The sequence below is a fragment of the Saccostrea echinata genome, unplaced genomic scaffold (assembly GCF_033153115.1).
Source record: "Saccostrea echinata isolate AGI-Se365-2 ecotype Australia unplaced genomic scaffold, CSIRO_AGI_Sech_v1 ptg000027l, whole genome shotgun sequence".
In the NCBI taxonomy this organism is placed as follows: domain Eukaryota; kingdom Metazoa; phylum Mollusca; class Bivalvia; order Ostreida; family Ostreidae; genus Saccostrea; species Saccostrea echinata.
The window spans coordinates 4,172,003-4,192,755 of record NW_026889776.1 but is presented as its reverse complement, the minus strand read 5'-3'; the positions used below and the strand labels follow the sequence as shown (position 1 = coordinate 4,192,755).

The following is a 20,753-nucleotide window of genomic DNA, read 5'->3' as shown; positions in this document are numbered from 1 at the left end:
GGGAGACATAACACCATATCATCGATATGTCTTAATGTTGAGTTAAAGGCAAAAGCAGGTATCCAAATGTCTAAATTCTAAACGTCTAATTTTTTTTGTCCTGTTCAAGTTTCTTTTGTATGTTTGTTTTTTCTGTTTTCTCCGAACTGAAAGAGAAACAAAACTGTGGAAGTAAAAATATAAGTCTTCAAAAAGAAGTAAATACCATGTTAGAAAAAAATTGAAAAAAAGTAACCTGCCATAAATTGGCGCATTTATTATGCGTAAGGTAATGAATGTCAATAAACGAGAAATATATAGTAATGGTGACGTACTTTATTCTAAAAATAACTTTTCATTTAGGGGAATAAAAAGAAGGAAATGTATTGAAGTAGCTCAATTTCAAACTAAATTGCTTCAGTAACGCTTGCTAGTATTCTTAATTGCATGTTCCTTTCAATAACACATCGCGAATCTCCTTAGAAAATGACCATTGTGAATCAAAAGTTCCATAAAGCGTAGAAAATAACTGAATATTTTTTGCCTTCGCACGTCATTCTGAAAAGTTTTTTTTTTTTTTTTTGTTTTTTTTTTTTTTGTTTTTGTTTTTTTTTTTTTTTGTAAACAAAATCTATTTCACTTCATGCATACAAGTTTTTCTTTATTAAACGACATGAAAAGTGGAACTGCATTGATTTATTTCCTCGGTGAAATTTTATTGACTGGGAAAGTAGCAGAGGCGTATGGTAAGATTATTTTTTTACGGTTTTTTTTTCAGTGCAAGATTTTCATTTTTTGTCTCTTCTCTTTAATATTTGAAGCCAATGAAGTACTTGGTGAAAGTGATTCTACACATATAAATCCGTTAAACAGTTGTATATATATATATATATATATATATATATATATATATATATATATATATATATATATATATATATATATATATATATATATATATATATATATATATATATATATACTTCTGTCACTGAAAGCTTCGATTATACTGCAAATGGAATATACTTTTAAGGAAATCTGAAAAAATGAAATTATCTCCTTTAGATCTTTTTAAAACCGTACGTCATGCTAGTAATAATCTCCTTTTAATCACTTGTAAGAAATAAAACTGCTACTCTTCAACTCATAAATTTAAGTAAAGAATTTATCAAGGGAAAAGGGGATTTTTGCTAGAAAATACTACCTTTTACTTATTTTCTGGTTAAATTAATTTTTAAGCAAAGTTTACTGAAAGAGAAAAAGAAAATCATCTGCTGTTAAGTATATATTACCTCAGTCATTAGCTTTTTCGATTAATTCTTTGTATAGGTTTTCCTTTCTTAAACATTCACCTTTTTGTCAATAGTAACCATGATAGTAATATCTAGGAAATAAAATGGAAATATGATATTATATCTCCGTTGTAGGCCTTCATTTAAAGTGGTTAATACATGTACTTACGTAGAAGTATTTAATGAGGAAAAAGGATACCATAAGGAGATAAACAAAAAAAAAGGAAGTTAAAAAAAACACACCCATAAAATAATGAATATATGTGTCTGGATTTGAATAAGGGCGATAGCCAAGACCTTAGGACTTTGTTTCTGTGTTCAATATTCAGTATCAAACAAACATTTAACCTAGGTATTCTTAACATATTTATATTGCAAATTTATATTCAAAGTGTATATTCTAACAAAATAAACAGTAACTGTTATTATAAGATGCAGTATGAAAATTAACATGAATATGCAATAAACACACATGTCTATTATTTTTTCTGAAATATAAATAGTGTAATTCAGGAAAAAATATGTTTGACAGTTACAGGAAAGAATTCTCACTTTTTTTAAAAATAATAACTTTCCTAGAATCTTTTCCCTGAAGAATCTAGCAGTAACTAACAAGTTTGTTTCCTTTTCCTTTTTCCCTTTTTTTTTTAAAGAAAATCTTGCTTTAATGAAATCAACATGGCAGCAGCACTGGTATGAATACGACTATTCTTGGAATCCAAAAGGACCACATAAAGCCGTGGATGGGCTGTTTTCAGACAGGTCTCCTTATACAGGACAATGTACAGTATCTGGCCATTATAAAAGAACTGCAACTTGGGGGGTGGATCTTGAAAAAGTACTCAATATACATCATATAACTATCTACTACAGGACAGACAATCTTCCATGGGGTACCGTATTACCAACTATTTTACAATGTATTTTAATGTTACAATATAGAAAAAAAAATAAAAATCTCATTAACATAGTCAATGAACAGATAATTATTGTTTGTAAATATGTTATATTTCAAAATATTGATGCATTTTATAGATTTCTTTTTTCTTTGATGGCCTACCTTAGTATTCCGTCATCTGTATTATGATATTAAAATCCGAATTATCGAAGATTTTAAGAACCAATATAAACTGAATATGCAAGATATGAGTAAGAGTATGAACTGGTGAACGTCATCTCCAGTGAGATCTTGAATACAGATGTAAAAATCTTTGCTAAATGTTTGTCCAAAGACCTAATTTTTTTTTTACTGTTTGAATTTACACGTCGAAAGGATGAAAATTAATATTATCAGTAGGCAAACAAAACAAAAAAAAAAAAAAAAAAAAGGGAAAAAAGAACTGGGATATATTTCCAATTATTTTGAGATGGAACAAATCTGGAATTGATATTTATTTATTTATTTATTTATTTATTTATTTATTTATTTATCTATTTATTCTTAATTTATTTAGTTATTTATTTATTGAGTCGGCCTGTTTAATATCGAGCTTCCACTACGGATATTCTTGCATAAATAACGAGCAACTTTTGAAATTTAAAGTCACCGTTGATGAATATACACTCTTGAAATATTGAAGCTAGTGTTTTGATGAAAATATTCCTTTTTGTAATGTTTAAGTGCATGTGACATTAACATTAAGTAATACTCCTATTATGAAGTCATCATAAGTATGACATCATGGTAACGTCACAATGCAATTCTATGTTTGAATAGGCAGTCTAGATAAACAAGTCAAAGTGTTAAGACGTGTTTTCACTCCATCTGACTCAAGGTAACTAATTACCCCAATGACCCTACCAAGCGTTATAATTTCAATTTCGTTTGGAAATAGAAACATCTTTTCTGGCTGCCACTACCCATGATAAATATTGCTGTTGAGCTGTTGACCAGACAACATTTTTTTTATTTATTTACAACGGGGACGATTGATAATGAACGCTCGCATTTGGAATATTTTAGAACATGCTTGAAATCGTAATGCAAACTCAGCCTTGAATAAAAAGCCAAGACTTTGAACGCTAAAATTATCCTTATTTTAAGTAGCTTTTATTTTTAATTATTTACCTATAAAATTAAGTAGGCCTATTTTCCTATGATTTCATTACTTCCAAAAGAGGTTAGCAGAGTAAATTCTGGTAATGATAAACATTTTGGGAGTATGTTGTTTATTTTCGTACATATTACTATATGATTTGTAACCAATAAATGAACATTAAATATACGTTTTCGATATTTTCATCACAGTTTGTGAAAGCATGTTCCTGTAAGTTTTTTTATTTCACATTTTCAAATAAAGTTACAAAATTTTGTTAGGGGATGTCTTTTCGTCAAAATATAAAGTATTGTTATTAACTTTTTTGGCTCTGTAAAACCAAATAGAAAACATCAGTAAAAATATATATATAATATTTTTGAAGTTTATTATATTCTTTTAGACTCTACCAATGGATTTACAGCCCGATTTCTTGGATTCTCGCTTTTTATATCAAACACAACCAAAAAAAATGACGGCTATCTATGTTTTAAAGACACAAACTACACTAGAGGCACGATACCGAATAATATAACAATAGAATGCATAAGGCATGGACGATACGTCATCTTTTACAATGAGAGACTTGCAGGAGTTACATACCCTGAAGGATATTCTCCATACGCATACAATGATCTCTGTGAAGTCGAGGTTTACGGTAAGGAATTACGATATATACTTTATGCAGTATAGGAATTACAATTTATCCCATGTTTACCCCTTTATTTCGTGGATATGACTCATTGGATATTTTTTCATATCCCACAGTTAAGTGCAGTTGTGAGGTCATAATGCTTTTTGAGTTAGCGTTATGAAGTAAAATAAAGTGGAGTCCTATATAAAACAGTGTAAAACATTGGTTGTGAAGTATTAAACATGGGATTAAAAGAATCTCCCAAGATTTGAAGTTGGATATGACTTTTATCCAACTCGTTGTGTGTTTTTATCCCCTCGCCAAGGCTCGGGGATAAAAAAAACACACAACTCGTTGGATAAAAATCATATTCAACTACAAATCATGGGAGATCCTATATATATATATATACTTTTTGTTGTATAAGGAATTAAAATATATACTTCAGGTTTATGATGCATATACTTAAATATAGGTAAAAATTCCTTTGTTTCCTAATGGACTACAGGGCAAATTTGCGTTGTTAAAGAGCAAGGGCCACTTAGGGCCCTTTTGGCTCTGTGAATTTCAAAAATCAGTTTTGGTTGACAATGCGGTATTTATCACTTGGACCCTTGGTGACCATGTATCTATTAAACATGACGCAGTTTTCTCCCAGTCAAGGTATATGGCTTCATTTAATGCGTCATTTTTCCCATATTTCTTTAAAAATGGCCAAAAAATAAGATTTTTTTCAATATTTTATATAAAGCACAACCTCTAATTCAAAATATGCAATTACATAATGAAAGATCTCTTTTTGTAGATCATAAAAATATAATAATGTTTTAATTTTTTGATGAAGGGTTCACCGTTGTATGCATATTTTTATTCTTTGCTGGAGGTAGTCAAATACGCCTTTTTTCTGCAATATTGAAGAACATTGCATTTTCACAGAGCCTTTTCTTCAATACCTAGATTCTCCGATAGAAATTTCGTATAGAAAATGAAAGCACTAAGTCTCTACTTTATTTTCATATATGAAATAAGACAGAGGGTGATAGACAATGAATAAAGAGAGAGCCATTTTATGCATAAAGTGAACCTTGCTCTTTCATTTCATAAATTCCAGAACTAGAAGTCAATAATTAAGTATTTAAAAAATTCTAATATTTAAATTGTATTACTTAATATATATATTTCTACTAATAACTTCAGTGTTATAAAGACGTTGAGTATTCTTTTAATTTGAATAAAGGATTGAATTTCAAAATGTAAACCATAATTCTTTCTCTCTGGAAAAAATCTATATTTTATCGCCTGCAAACTTATATAAAGTTTTGAGAGAAAAAATAGTGTCAGTGATATTGATATAACCCTTCCAATGTTATATATTTCTATCCAGTACTGTGATTGAAAACTTAAATGAAAGAAAAACAATGAAGAATAGCTGATTCTAACATCTTCAGCTTTTATCAAATCTCACCAAGAGATCTCCGATCCATTCATTGAGTAATTCTAAATCTATATAAATTTTGAAACATTCGTGTTTGTTTTTGCAAATACACTTGATAGGAAATCAAATATATCACGAGAAAGATAGGATCCCCAATGATTTGTGGTTGAATATGATTTTTATCCAACTCGTTGTGTGTGTGTGTTTTTTTTTCACCAAGCCTTGGCTCTGAAAAACATAGAGCTAAAACACATATACATTGCATATGGTTATTTAAATTATTTTTTATTCAATTCAGGATGCCCTTCCTCTGTTATATATGGAGCAAATTGTTCAGTTTCGTGTCCAAAGAATTGTCATGAAGGTCGTTGTAACATTGAGGATGGGACTTGTGTTGGATGTGTTGCTGGACACAAAGGTTCACGATGTGAACAACGTACGTAGAAACAAACCAGTCGTGAAAAGATGGTTCACAGAGAGAGAGAGAGAGAGAGAGAGAGAGAGAGAGAGAGAGAGAGAGAGAAAGAGAATGACAGAGAGAGAATACATAATAAATGTCGCAGCTAGGTTAAAGACACCCATATTTACGTCAGCCTATGCAGAGGTTCGGGAAAGCCATATGACGTCACGTTAAAACACTACAAAGGAATCTCGATGAATATATACTATACGTTCTTTTTGAAACACACTAAAATATTTTCATTTCTCATAATTATTGTAAAGATAAATTGATATGCAACTTATCTTGCCATAATAGCACTTAGAGAATGTAGAATAAAAGCCAGCTTGATCTCCCTGTACTTATTGAGATGACGTCATTTCTTAGTTTTACATGCAGTTTCTCTGTACCTGAGGCGTAGATCTAGCTATTATCGTAGTTTGTAAAATAAAAAAAAATACAAAACAATTGACAACGGACCAAAAAAGAGACATATTCTGAAATATATTTATCCACATTTTATTGTCAAACTAAATTGATTATGTGTAGACTTTATATGTAGCCGTAGGGAGCACATTTGTACAGCAACATGCCAGAATGACAGGTATATTCCCTCAAAAATATCAACTATATTCTCTTCACTACAATTCCAGATTTTTAATCACAGGTAGCTATTATTCCTACAATTTTGAAAAGTGCTGGGAGTTGATTGTGCATTGTTTCTTTATTCCGTAATGTCATATTATTCCAATGCATATTACGTCTACGTCTGGAGTTCATAAAAGACGGCTATATTTTTCACAATTCCCGGCTCTTCGGATCAAGTTACTGATATAATGGTAATTTTATTATATACCCTTAACAAAATAAGGAAAGAAAAATGTAAAATGATGCTAAATTCGAAATATCTATTGATAACTCAATCAAAAATGAATTTTCAGGGAACTATTTTTATTTTTTTTGTTGCGCAATGATATAAATTTGTTTATCAAGAAGTGATAGAGTCATTCAGAGTCATCGCAAGCGTTTAATTTTTTTTTTTTTTTTGGGGGGGGGGGGGTCTGAGGTTGTGAATCACAATTGTTGAGATCGATGGTGCTGTTTATCATTCTTGCGTTTGAAAATAATTCTCTAGCGGATATTAACTGAAGGGTTGATGTCTTTGCTGAGATTGTCGACATTGAAGTTCTGGAAATGGCGGATGGCGGAATTGAAAGTAGCTGGTTAGTCGAAACAGGACAGACGACATGTTTCCTGCATTTGGAGTGTTTTCTTTATTTGCTAGAATGTCACTTATGGTTTTGTTTTTGCATTTCGATTAAGGCAGTGGTGTAATTGTGGATACTTTGGATTTTTGTGACGAGATAATTGCTGAATTGTGGTAGGGGCTATACCAGCATGCAGCAATTTTGTACATGTTATACATGTAAATTAGCACGTTTTACCATTTCCCGCATGATTGAGCGATGTGTATTTTCGCCAAGAGGCTGGTTTTTATACCAAATTGGAGATCCATGAGGTCGTTTGTGGTTAATTTAAATATTAAACGGACTTTCAGTCATGGTAGAGGGCGACCTATGGTCTCTAAAAGCCTTATACAAAGCTACCGGGCAGCTCATAGGATCTTCTGGATTTGAATGCTGTTTCGGACGAAAAGCTCTAAGATGAGTTTTTTCACCAGTTCTTGTTTTTTGTTTCAAATTCTCCTAATTCCAGATACCCCCTTCCATTTCCACCCTGTAAGAGCTGGGTATCAGACCTCCTAAGTGTATGATTTTCTGCCCCCCCCCCTTCTCTAACTCCGAACATCATGGTGTTCCGTAACCACATTTGTTTAAAAATGCCATTAGTGTTTAAACCAATGTAGCCCTTCTCTTGTAGCATTTTTCTTCACCTTTTGTAAGTGGTTCTGCTGTATTTGGTTTATTTCACCCGCCCGTTTGTTTTAATTCCTTTCGTTTTGATAGAAGAACAGTTCTACTTGTCGTAAATTCCTTATTAGATACCAAATGGATCTCTGATAACTGGTCAAGGTATCAGGCTCATAGTCTGAACCAACTACCTTTCGGATGGAGAGAAGAAAAGAGCTGAAGTAAATATCCAGCCCGTTAGGATCAAACCTATTGATGTCACGGATTTCCTTCCTTGGATATTGCTGAAGCCTTGCTTTGAATTGTTTTACAGCTGAATCCGTCTTTCTTGCTGTGTTTTTATTTTTCATTTGTTGTACAAATTCCTTTTTTATCTGTCCATTTATTTCAATAAACGTTGGGATTTTTTTTGATTGATTTTCCAAGGGACTTCCACTTAATTTGTCTTCATCTGCAGGGGGCATTGGTATGTCCTAAAAGTTTGATGGTTTAGTGTCAAATAATTGGTAAATTTCCTGTAATTCTGATTCGGAGGTGTTATCCAGCAGATCAAAATTACCAGGACACATATCATTGGTGTTGATAGTACTTAAATCATCTAAATTTACCATTTTGATATCTGCTGGAGACTGGGTAGCTTACTATAGTCAATGAGCATGCAGACGACGATTTTTATGTTTTTATTTTACTTTTTTTTTATTTTTATAAATTTCCTTAATTCATATAGGTAAAAAATAATCATTTAAATATAATTTTTTTTTTATTGAATCGGAATTCTGTAGTGAAAATGATAAAGTCATTGTAGTGTATTGACAGGGGTTTTTTTTACATTCAGTTCATTTATTTCCGTTTAGTGTTTCAAGGACAAATGAAGTTCGCGCAGGAATATATGTGTTCTGTGTACTATGTCATCAGTTTCAGAGAGCAGTGATATGGATTCAGAAAACCACAGTGTGGTGATCTGGAAAATCGGATCAAACTCTGTAAAATTAACAGTAACAAAAACCAGGAAATTGATGGGAATATAATAAATTTATTTATCATACAATATCAATATTCTCTTTATGGAAAAATTCCAGGAGCATTTATTGTAGGACAGTCAAGCACAGTTATTCCTCTTGTTTTTCATTAAAAGAATTGTAATGCAAGTAATATATAGGCAGTGTATTGAACTCACATTCTACTTACAGTTTGTGACAGTGGTAAATTCGGTTTAAACTGTGATCAGTCATGCGGGTTTTGCTTAAGAAAAGAACAATGTCATCACTTAAATGGGACATGCTTAAATGGCTGCGATAGAGGTTACCAAGGAGACAATTGCACACAAGGTAAACTAATAATAATCTAGAGTAAAATTCAGTATTGCCTCTTTCATGTCCATCAGCTAACATATTCCCATTAAAATAATTTAAAATTCTTAATAAGTATTCGGGCAATTAATGAAATTAAAAAAGGGGAAACAAACTAAAAAAAATTCATGAAAACTTGCTTAGCAAAAATAAATATACTTCATTAACCTTTTTAAAGCCTCTTTTCATTTTTATCTTAGTATGCCCTGAAGGACAATATGGATACAACTGCTTAGATATGTGTAACATCAACTGTAGAGAGTGGAAAAGATGTGACAGAAAAACAGGACAATGTTATAATGGGTGTCAGGCAGGGTGGAAGGAAATGAGATGTGACAAGAGTAATAAATTGTTCTCTATATTACATATATCTATAAAAAATGAGCTTTTTTAATTGAAAAACGAAAAATCAAAATCATTGAAGTTGAAGTAAGAAATGCACAATATGATTTAATACATGTACTTAAAATATATTTGGACCATTTATTCACTAAAACCTTTTTTAACAAAATACTCATTTTTGTGTGTTTTTTTTTTCTAAGCTTTTTTTGTACCAATCATAAATTCTGAGCGTTTCACAATAACAGAATAATGCACTATAACGAAAAAATACTAGACATGTAAATTTCACGAAAGAAGGCACAATATTTGCAAATTTACAAACATATTAGCCTAAGAATTGGTCTGAAAAAAATTTCATTTCTTTAGAATGTGACAGAGGTACATTTGGACTAAACTGTGCTCAGTCATGCGGGGTTTGTCTTGATAGAGAACATTGTCATCACATAAACGGGACATGTTTGAATGGCTGCGATAGAGGTTACCAAGGAGACACTTGTACACAAGGTAACATACTAATAAAGGTCATTCACGTAAGAAAACGACTTTATCATTCTACAAATACTTTTTAGGAAATGTTAAAAAAATTAGCATCAGATATTTCTTAATGCTTACACAACATGATTTACGGTTGTGAATACCGTAGAATATTTTGAGTTGGACACAGTGCTGTACAGATGTGTATATGCATATTTTTAGTCCCCTACCGGTGAAGCCGGAGGGGACTATAGGTTTCCTCTGCGTATGTTCGTCCGTCTGTCTGTCCGTCCGAACGTCTAGCCGTTCCTCTGTTTGTTTGTCAGTCTGTCCCACTTGGTTTTCCGTCTTTTTTTCTAAACGCTTTCAGATATTGAACTTATCTTTGAGATGTAAATGTATCTTGATAAGTTACAGCTTATGATTGCATTTCGTTTCGCTTCAATAATTTTGACGGATTTTGGCAGATGTTGAGCTTGTTTTTTTTCTTTTTTAGATTAAGTTTGCATTTTTCCGCTTAAATGATTTTTGACGGAACTATGGCATTTTCAATTTAATCGGGAACCAGTTTAACTTGACGGTAGTGGACTAGTATTGCTAATGCAATATCCTCATAATGCTTGTCTTATTTGTCAATTATACAAAAGTAATTTGTACGCAAACGTAGACAGTCTAAGATACATACTATTGTTTTCTTTAAATTTAATTAACATTTTCAAGGTAACTGAGACAATAAAAAGGTCAGAGAAGTATTATTTAAAGGTGCATAGATACAGATTTGAAGTTTATATTTTCTCAAATTTTCTGTATAATATAACAACTTACATGTTGCTATAGCATTTCACACTAAAATAAAATTAAAAACTTATTTAATCTGGAAATTATTGAAACTAAGAATTTCGGAAGGCGTTTCATTAACACACCCTTGCACTTTCACAATTTTTAACTTTATCCTTAATACTTAAGAAAAGTAGCAATTTTTTTGTGTATTAATGAATAATATTACTTCTATAATCCAGAAAATTCAGGGTAAAAATATGCAAAAGCAAAACCTACTCACTTAAGTATTGTCAGTTCGTGCCCATTGTTGTGTAGTTGTGTACAGAGTTTAACAAATTGAATACACTCGTGAAATGTGAACTATTTTTGTAAACAGGGCACGAGCTCTGTTGTTCTTAATGTTTACGTTTCACCGTTTGTGTTCAATTGTTAAACTCTGCACACACCACTGAGCACGGACAGACAATACTGGTGAGAGGATTTTGCTTTCTACAGTGTACATTTCTACTTATTACTTTTCTAAAGTAATAAGGATAAAGTTAAAATTTGTGAAAGTGCAAGGATGTGTCTATCAAACGCGTCCAGAAATTCGAAGTTTCAAAAACTTCCAGGATAAAATAAAATTTTTATCAAATTTTCGTATGAAATTCTATAGCAACATGTGTCATAAAATTATACAGAAAATTTGAGTAAATATTAACTTCAAATCTGTGTCTAAGCTTCCTTTAAGTATCTCAGAAAAGAAACAAAATAATTACACCTTCGCGCAATTTTTTAACGCACGTGGTTTTTTGCACAAATTGCAACGAGGCAACAAAATATATTTTGAAAATGATGTTTGACTTTTGGACTTATTTTAATTTTGTTTCATAACAAAAAATATAATTCACACATAATAATTCGTACGGCTTAGATGTACTCTTGGCTGATAAATTATAACAATTCCCATTGGTTTCTTTGGTTTCTTGCCAATTTTAAAAATTAAGATAATAATTTCAAAGGATATGTACCCTTGACATGAGATATGTAATACTGCATAGGATTATGTTGTCGTACTGAAATGTTAATTTTCCTTATAAGAAGAAGTTCACAACATCCGGGTAACACACGTTTAACTTCAAAACATATGAAATATGATAACAAAAAGTTTTATGACGTACAGATGTTACACATATAGATCTCTCTTGATAATGGAATCTTATTTCCAGAATGCCCAGATGGACACTTTGGACACAACTGTCAGGAAAACTGTAGCAGTTGCCCATTTCTAAAGACATGTGACGCAATATCTGGGCAATGCAGTGGTATTAATATATTTATTTTATTGATATATATCCAATACAAAGCATCTGTTTTACAATTCCACAACTGAGGAACAATCTTTGTCTAATAGTAGATACTTTGATACTTTATAAATAACATTTTTCCAAAAATCATTGCAATAACTCTCAGAACAAATGAAATCAATCATTTGGACACTATATCCTCAAGAAATAACACAGTATTGCAGGCTCTTACAACGGCAATTTCATTTCTCTATACAAAGGTCTAATAACAAATCTGTATACTATTTTTAAAAAATTACTCTCAGACAAAATATGCTGTATAACTCTGTTATGTAAATTACCTTTAAATATGCTACATTACAGTACTTTTTTTAAATAGCTGAAGAAAAACAAACATTCTCTGATTTAGAAGAAATTTAATGGAAAGATTTGTAAAGAAAAATCTTCAAATTTCATTTTCTTATATGAGGAAGGAAGTTTCCCAAATATTTTATAATTTTTTTTTTTTTTTTTTTTTTTTTTTTTTTTTTTGTAATCAGCAAACACATCAGTACATTTTAATATTTTCTTCATATGTTTCCCTAATCAATACACCAGGTTTTAAAAATACACTAAGAAGGGCGAGGCTCAATTATTTGGTGAGGATTTTTACTAATAAGATATCAACTTGAAAATTCTTTATTGAATATTTGCAAATGGCAAAGAAATCTTCCAACTCAAAATTTCAAATCCGTATTATGAAAAGTGAAATGTACATATATATGTGCCCACAATGGAATCCTCTTTTATCACATTGCGAATCGTATTGTCTTCCCACAAATTTAAATAGACATAACACCAAATTTTCTATTTTAATAAAAATTTGTGGGAAGACAGTATCCATCTTACTCAATTTATATGTGACTGTCACTTAAATATTTTGAATTTAAGCATTTATCACTTGGAAAAGGTAAACCATTTATTAGTTAACATTATCTTTAAATTAAGACTTTGACTAGAAACGGACATGTTTGTATTATTACAGTCTTAATAAGAGCACCAGATTCTAATATAAGGAAACAATCCAAACCATTTCTGTACACAGTGATATCGTCTCTTTCCCTAAGTGTTGGTTTAAACCTCGCTTTAATTCTCTGGTGAGTTTGATTATAATTTTTTTTTCTTCATTTAATGTCATCCTTGTTAAGGTCCCTATTTTTTTTTTTTTTTTTTTTTTTTTTTTTTTGAAAATGGCATCAACTCACTTCTTTCAGATTTTATATTAATTTAAAAAATCACACAATTTAGGAACTGTAGAAGAAATGGGTGCAAAAGAAAGAAGATTCAAGAGAATTGTGCAGTACAATTGTCAATAAAACCCACAAATCCTGATCCAAAGATCATTGATGATGCAGAAGATAGTGTAGTTTACGAAGATCTAGATCAACAATCAATTTATGATGATGCACTTTAGCGTGAAGTGATAGTGTTTGAGTTTGTACCTTATTTTAGAAGAAATTGGTCTGCTTACATTTAAATGTATGTGATTTTTTTTTTTCATGAAGATAAATCAACCTATTCTTACTATTTGAAGTTTGAATCTCAATTTGACTTATGTGTTCCAAAAGACAAATCTGAAATATTTCAAAATTCTTTTCAATATTCGGGTGCAGTACTGAGGAACAATTTACCTTTATATGTCTCCAACACTTCAACATTTAAAAGCAAGACGAGAAAATTTATAATAGACCAATGACCAACTCAAATTTTTAGATTGTATCTATGTGATTATATTATTAATTTAACATTGGATGTGTTGTTCATATATATTGTGTTATATTACTGTAGAACATATTATTTTTCATTGTGTATAATTGTAATTAAGACGTGATAGAATAGGATTTATTTTTTAATCCGAGATGCAATGACTAGTAACAGAAATTAATTTTAATCACATTTATTATGAAACAACATTTACATTTAATGGCAACTATTTGTCACAATCTACTTATACACATATGTAAATACCCCGGCGGAGCCCAGGGAATCACTATCTGCCTACCAAGATGACCTCTAGATCCTTAGCGCGAAAGCACCCCCACAGGTGACTGTAGTAGGAACAGACTTCTTGGTACCAACAAGAGTGAGTGCCACATTAAAAAAATACATTCAAGTTCTGTCTCGGGCCCTAACTCTATACCTGCGTCCCTTGAATACAACAACTACATGGGGACAATACCCCCAAGGGTAGGCCCCAAAACTTGCCTTTGGTACCCCAAAGATCAAGCTGGTCCCTCAGGTACCGCTGAGGTAACCCCAAATTAATTCTCCCCAGTACTGCGGATAGATTACCCAGAGTTTTGAGCCAGACATGAGAGAATCCTTCATTCGTGGTAATCCCCGAATTCCGCCGCCCCCATTCCAGATTGTGACTTAAGAAACTTTACCATTATCCCAAATCTAGAAAATTTCAATATTTGTTTGCAAGCTATACTTGCTTCCGGTATTTTTTAAAAGTAAGACTGTACGTAAACATAAATCATCAATGATCACCATGTCACTGAAGTACTGTTTATGTTTCACACCATAGAAAAGTCCAATAGCATTCAGGATTGAATCGTTGCATTTAAACAGAAAATGTCCAATAAATATAAATGGTCTTACCATATACAATGACCACATCCTTCCTTTGCAAATGAGTCCAACCGCTAGGGTGTTCCACATACATATCTCTTTCGATATAAGCATAGGCTTTCTGTCACTGAAATTACAGAAGAGAAAGCAGCAAAAATCTGTACACATGTTTTAGGGAAGTGTGGGTGGGTGGGTAAAATTTGCAACATGTCTGCTCTTCTAGCCTTTACGGTAGATTATGAAAATCAGGGTCATCAGGTGCTTGATTATATTGCGTAATCTATTTAAAATTCACAGTCTCGAGAATGTTTAACCGCTACCACGAACACATGAGTAATCGCCCTTGCACTGGTTTTAAAAGCATTTCTCACATTATGGTGATAAATGCAATTATTTGGATTTCATTTTCCATTGCACTTGGAAAATTCCATGATGGTACATCATGGTACATATCGTATATGCATCTTCATCATAATTTAAGCACAGTGGTTTAAAGCATTCACTTGTTTTACAGTGTATCATAGGTTTAGAGTTTGATGCTTGCCAGATATTTTTTTCATCTTGATGATATTACATTAAATTTTTCTTCTTAACTACAAAATATTTCACATCTCTTTAAATTTAAAAGCTTATTATATAAAATTCACAGTTAATGTTTTTACAGTCAAACTACTATAAAATCAATGAAATGTGAAGGAACTGTTGGATTGTCACGCAGAAGATCCGGGTTCAATCTCTAATGTATCTGAATTTTTTAAGTCCCCTTTTTTCAGATTCCTTGACCGTCGTATGGTGAGGTATGTTTTTCGAGGAAACATTCCAGTCTTTTCATGAATGAATATCAAATCGGGATAGTCCACTTTAGGGGTAAACAGGAAAAAAAATATGCAAAAATTTTAGCGAATTCATTGATTTAATGTTTCTTGCCCACATACGATATATTATATGTACTATGTAATAAATAAAATTTCTACAGCTCGAAATTCAGGCTATAAGAACATACTCCTTCTTAATTTCATGGAAGCTATCACACCCATTCAATAGAACTTACATCCCAAAGTAAAGGTCCATGTTTTACTCGTGAAGCTTGGCGCGAAACAAGGTTAGCTTTTAAAAAAAAAGATGAGAATCAGCCACTGAATACAGAAAGTTTCTTGTTTTGTGATGGTATGTGATTTGTTTTATCCATCATGTTGAATTCTTTAAAAGTAATTGTAATGTAAGTTAAATTCACCTTATTGTTTTCTTATTTGTAACTTTATGTTGTACATAATAATAATAAAGCATAGAATAAATTTTAGTTAGACTGCATCAAGATCATTATGTTGACCTCCAAATAATTTCTCTTGGTCGCGGTCATCACATGATGTTCGTTTTAGAATTGAACAAAGCCACTAAGATCCAAATCATTGAAGATTGACAAATGTACACATCATATGGAGAAATGATGTTCAGTTAATTCATGAGAATGCTCCCGCGTGATTTACTTCTCATTAATATAAGACCCTGCATAAACTCGAAATATTCTATTTCTTTAATCTTTTTTTATTTCAAAACCTGCAAGTCGCGTTTGTTTGTTTGTTTGTTTTTGTAGCTTCTGTCACGGTTATGTGGGTAGAATTTTGTGTAATTAACAGTTGACAGCTCATAAATTTAAACCATCTTTTTAATAATAAGTACATGTATGTCACATGATGCAAGAAATTGCCTTCTCAAAATAAAAAAGCGTTCGTAAAATTTTCATAAAATGATAAATCATTTGTAGTTTACTAGACTTTGACCCGTGCGTGCACTGGTTGACATTGTTATGAATGCATCCATGTGCATATCGGACATTTACAAAATAGATACATCGACACATTGATATTGTAAGGTACTTTTGAGATAAACAATGAATGTGAATATAATTCTGGGATTTTTTTTTGTTTGTTTGTTTGTTTGTTTGTTTTTTGTTTTTTTTTTTGTTTGTTTGTTTGTTTGTTTGTTTTTTTTTTTTTTTTTTTTTTTTTTTTTTTTTTTTGCAAAATTGTTGCGTAACGGCATAGCGCAGAATGGCTTTGACCACCAGTTAGCTATAAATCAAGTCATGAGTTAGAATCACGCCGGAGCTTACATAAATTTCACCTTTCCAAACAAATTCAATAAAAGAAATTATTGGATATTCATTGAAAATATGACAACAACAAAGAGTTCAGCACTGCTGATACCTATAAAGCGTAGTTACCATGACAACCTTTACATATTTAGAAGAACAGGCTGTCCCTTCTATATAACGTACTGAAGATCAATAACAATAATTTACATATTTCATCCACTTTTTTGAGAGTTAAAGAAATTTTTAGAGGTGAATTTAGATATAAACAATAAAATGCTTTCTTTGATGGTTCACGTGGGAAATGCACGGCGCAAGCATTGCAGGGGGTGTTCACCGTATTGTTGACAGACCAGGGTCAGAGGTCATTACATGTATTTACATAACAAAGCTATAAACCTACAATAATGCTATTGATTTCACTGCACTTCTAAGAAATATAATGTGAATTTTTTGCATGGAATCAAATATTTCTTTGCCCTTAGTTAATGTTTCATATTTACCGCGTTATAAATTTCAGCAGTGAAGATAATAGTAAACATGGCGAACAAATTCAAGTTGCAATCATTTAGACACATTTCAAATTGAAAATATCGGTTATATTGTCGTTATTTAATTACTTCGATTTATTTCAAAGTTAAGAAATGAAAATAACGTTCTTGTAATTTTTGGCGGAAAAAGAATGCTTACTTCACCAAGATGTGATTCTAGCTGGAGTTGTACGTAACACCACCCCCCTCCTTTCCCCTCAAAAAAGCATAAAAGAAAGGAAGGATAAAATAAAATCGGGTAGTTACATTAATATTGCTCCTACGATCATGAGCTTTTTGCCCCCGTTGAGATGGCCAGAGACATAAATAACATATAATAAATGTGTCTCCGAGATGGCGAATGATTACCCACGTGGCCACAATATCACATTTGTATGGATAAACTCAGAAAGATAATACAAATACGTGTAAATTTTCACTGGAAATTTGCTATATATTCTGTTCATATATATTTATGATTTCTTATATATATTTATGATTATTTATTTTCTTATTTCTTATTAGAGAAATTATAAAATAACAAATATATAATTATCTACTTAGTACTTCTTTTGTCTTCTCTGATTTGAACACCGTGATTTAGCGTGAATGTAATGCGCACGCGCAAGATTGTAAAATCCAAAAAGTCCAGATGATTTCCAGATGATTTCCGGGATTTTTTGTGGAACTTCGTTGATTATTAATTAGCGAAGGCTAATTGAGAAAAAATAAAAACAAATTGGTAATCTTCAAGTATCAATTATGTTTAAAATATATATAACAAAGGACAGTACTCTTCCGATTCATCGGTATTAAAGGCCAAAAATTCGAGTCTATTATTTTAATATAGTAGTATAGATAGAAAAGGCATTTGTTTGTAATTATTAGTCAGCGGAAGAATTCTGTCAACTTGCAACAAACAGTTACATGTATCTTTTATCACCAAAAATGCCTAAGACACTAATCTGTGCTCTTTTCTTCAATAAAATACCAAGTTCTCGCTTTGAATTTTTAAATCATAAGGGCGGTCGCAACTTTCACTTCGGCATCAACAATATTATCATTTCTAGTGAAATATATTCAGAAAAATAAAAAATCGGTGGAAGAACTTTCTCCGAAATAGTCTGTATATAAGAATGTGCGATTTATCGTCCCTTCTCTATATAAACCTATTTGGAATCTGTCGCCATTAAAGATCCAATATGGCTGATATGTAAATGAGCGGAATGAACAGCATTTCTTCATATATTTCATTTTTTTCTGTAATTCTTTAAATGCTATAGATAATGATGCATAAAAGGAAGGTAGATTTGGGGTCAGATTTGTAGAATTATTATTCAAAAAAAGTTTTGATCGTTCAGGTTTGAGGAAATGCATGCTTTTTGTTTTGTTTTTTTTTTTTTTTTTGGGGGGGGGGGAGACATACTGAATGTTCATTTGAGTAAATCAGTTTCCAAATCTAAGCATCCATTTTAGTTATTAGGAAAGAAATTAGAATTGTTTCCAAATAAAGTAATGAAGACCATTGAAAACAATTTAAACTGGAAATTCAAAATACATGTAATTTTATACATGCAGGACGTATACCATTAAATGTAACTGATGATATCTACCATCAAAGCAAAACTAGATTAACATACTGAATTCCATACCTCTCTCTCTCTCTCTCTCTCTCTCTCTCTCTCTCTCTCTCTGTCTGTCTGTCTTTCTCTCTCTGTCTGTCTCTCTCTCTCTCTCTCTCTCTCTCTCTCTCTCTCTCTCTCTCGGGGACCCTGCATTTAAAATCGCGCAGTTTCTTTTACGCGTGAATCTCTCAACTAGTTCTTGCAGTTCTACTGTGGTATTTTCTCACCTGTGTGAGCGAATCACGTGCACACGCGGGACTTTCACGTCTGTCATCAGTGTAAATTAAAAGAATTAACTGTCTTACAGTGATCTTCTGATGTTTGCATAACTTTTAATTTAAATGAAAGAGATTCTTTTTTACTGTATTTGGGACCTTTGTGGCAAGTGGATTATTGTGTGAATTCACCTGCGTACATGTCTTATGCAAGGTATATTTATCAAAGGAGTCTTGCATCAGGCATCCAGAAGAAAACTCACAAATCCGTGACTGGAACGTCGATTGAGGGGTATAGATATCAAGTGTTACATGTCCTCTACATATAAACTTCTCAATTTCTACGACGAACAATGCAGTCTTTAAATAGATCGAGGCCACGTCTTTATTCAATGAGTGTGCGTGAAGAAGCACACCCTCTGGTTGAAGTAAAAAAGAAGTCTTTCTTTAGAACAAGTCCTGTCAATCTTTTTCCGAGAATTCCAAATTACGCAAGCGCACTTGCAGTCTCACGCCAACGTAAATAGTCAGCCCGTGCGCTGACTAATTATGTATCGACCGTTCGAGGTAGGTCAGTCAGTAGAGCGCTCACTTCGTGATCGGAAGGTCGTGAGTTATGATCTCGGCCGCGACTGATCTAAGACAATAAAAATGGGTAGCAACTGTTCCTTCGCCATGCTCTCTGCACTTTGAAGTGAAAGTTGCGGATACTTCGGATGAAACATTAAAAACCGAGGCCCAGTATCACGGCAGGCGTTGGCACGATAAAGATCCCTCACTGCTCACTAACCTTGAGTGCCGAGTAAAAGTCAAAATTTGAAGTCCTTCACCGGTATATGGTGACGTCCCTTTATGAGTGAAAAATTCTCAAATGGGACATAAACCAACAAACAATCAATCATAATTATGTATCGTGACCTGCCTTTCATAGCAGGCAAATGGTCTGATGCAGACGTATATAGAAGTGCAGAAATATGTATATGGAATGGCATGGAATAAAAAGTTTTAACCTCCCTAGTGCTCCTTACTTCAAACAAGAGGCCCATGGGCCACATCGCTCACCTGAGCACATTGGCTAGGAAAAAAAGCAAAAATCAGTACAGTATTGAAAAGTTTACAGGGAGGGGGGTGTTGAATTTTAAACTACCTGATGATGCTTTCATATCAATATAACAAATGGCTTTGTTGTTCTTGAGCAGCAGATTTTTTTCCCATATATTCATTTGTAAAAATTTGATCCCCTATTGTGGCCCCACCCTACCCCCGGGGGCTCTCATTTGAACAAATTTCATTCTACACTACCCAAAGATGCCTCCATATCAATTTGACTAATCATGGCTTTTCTGTTCTTGAGAAAAAGACTTTTTCCTATATATTCCTCTGTAAACTTTGATCACCCATTGTGACCCCACCTTTCCCCCGGGGGTTATTATTTGAACAAATTTGAATCTTCACTACCTGAGGATGTTTCCATATAAATATGACCAATCATGGCTTTACTGTTTTTAAGAAGAAGATTTTAGAGATATTTTCCTATATATTTCTATGTAAAACTTTGATCTCCCATTGTTGCCCGAACTATCCCCGGGGTCATGATTTGAACAAACTTGAATCTTCACTACCTGAAGATGCTTCCATTAAAAAAATATGACCAATCATGGCTTTTCTGTTCTTAAGAAGAAGATTTTTAAAGATATTTTCCTATATATATCTATGTAAAACTTTGATCACCCATTGTGGCCCCACCCTACCCCCGGGGGT

At 32.2% G+C, this 20,753-nt stretch overlaps 1 protein-coding gene across 1 annotated transcript; it reads left to right on the top strand.

Annotated features, from left to right (window-relative positions):
* The first annotated feature begins 1,938 nt into the window (after positions 1-1,938).
* On the top strand, positions 1,939-12,337 carry LOC133193124 (multiple epidermal growth factor-like domains protein 10). Its single transcript, XM_061329097.1, has 8 exons — positions 1,939-2,164; positions 3,711-3,965; positions 5,675-5,812; positions 8,877-9,014; positions 9,236-9,376; positions 9,744-9,881; positions 11,840-11,935; positions 12,297-12,337. Exons 1-8 carry the CDS (start codon positions 1,939-1,941, stop codon positions 12,335-12,337), a joined length of 1,173 nt encoding a protein of 390 aa, XP_061185081.1.
* The last annotated feature ends 8,416 nt before the right edge of the window (positions 12,338-20,753 follow it).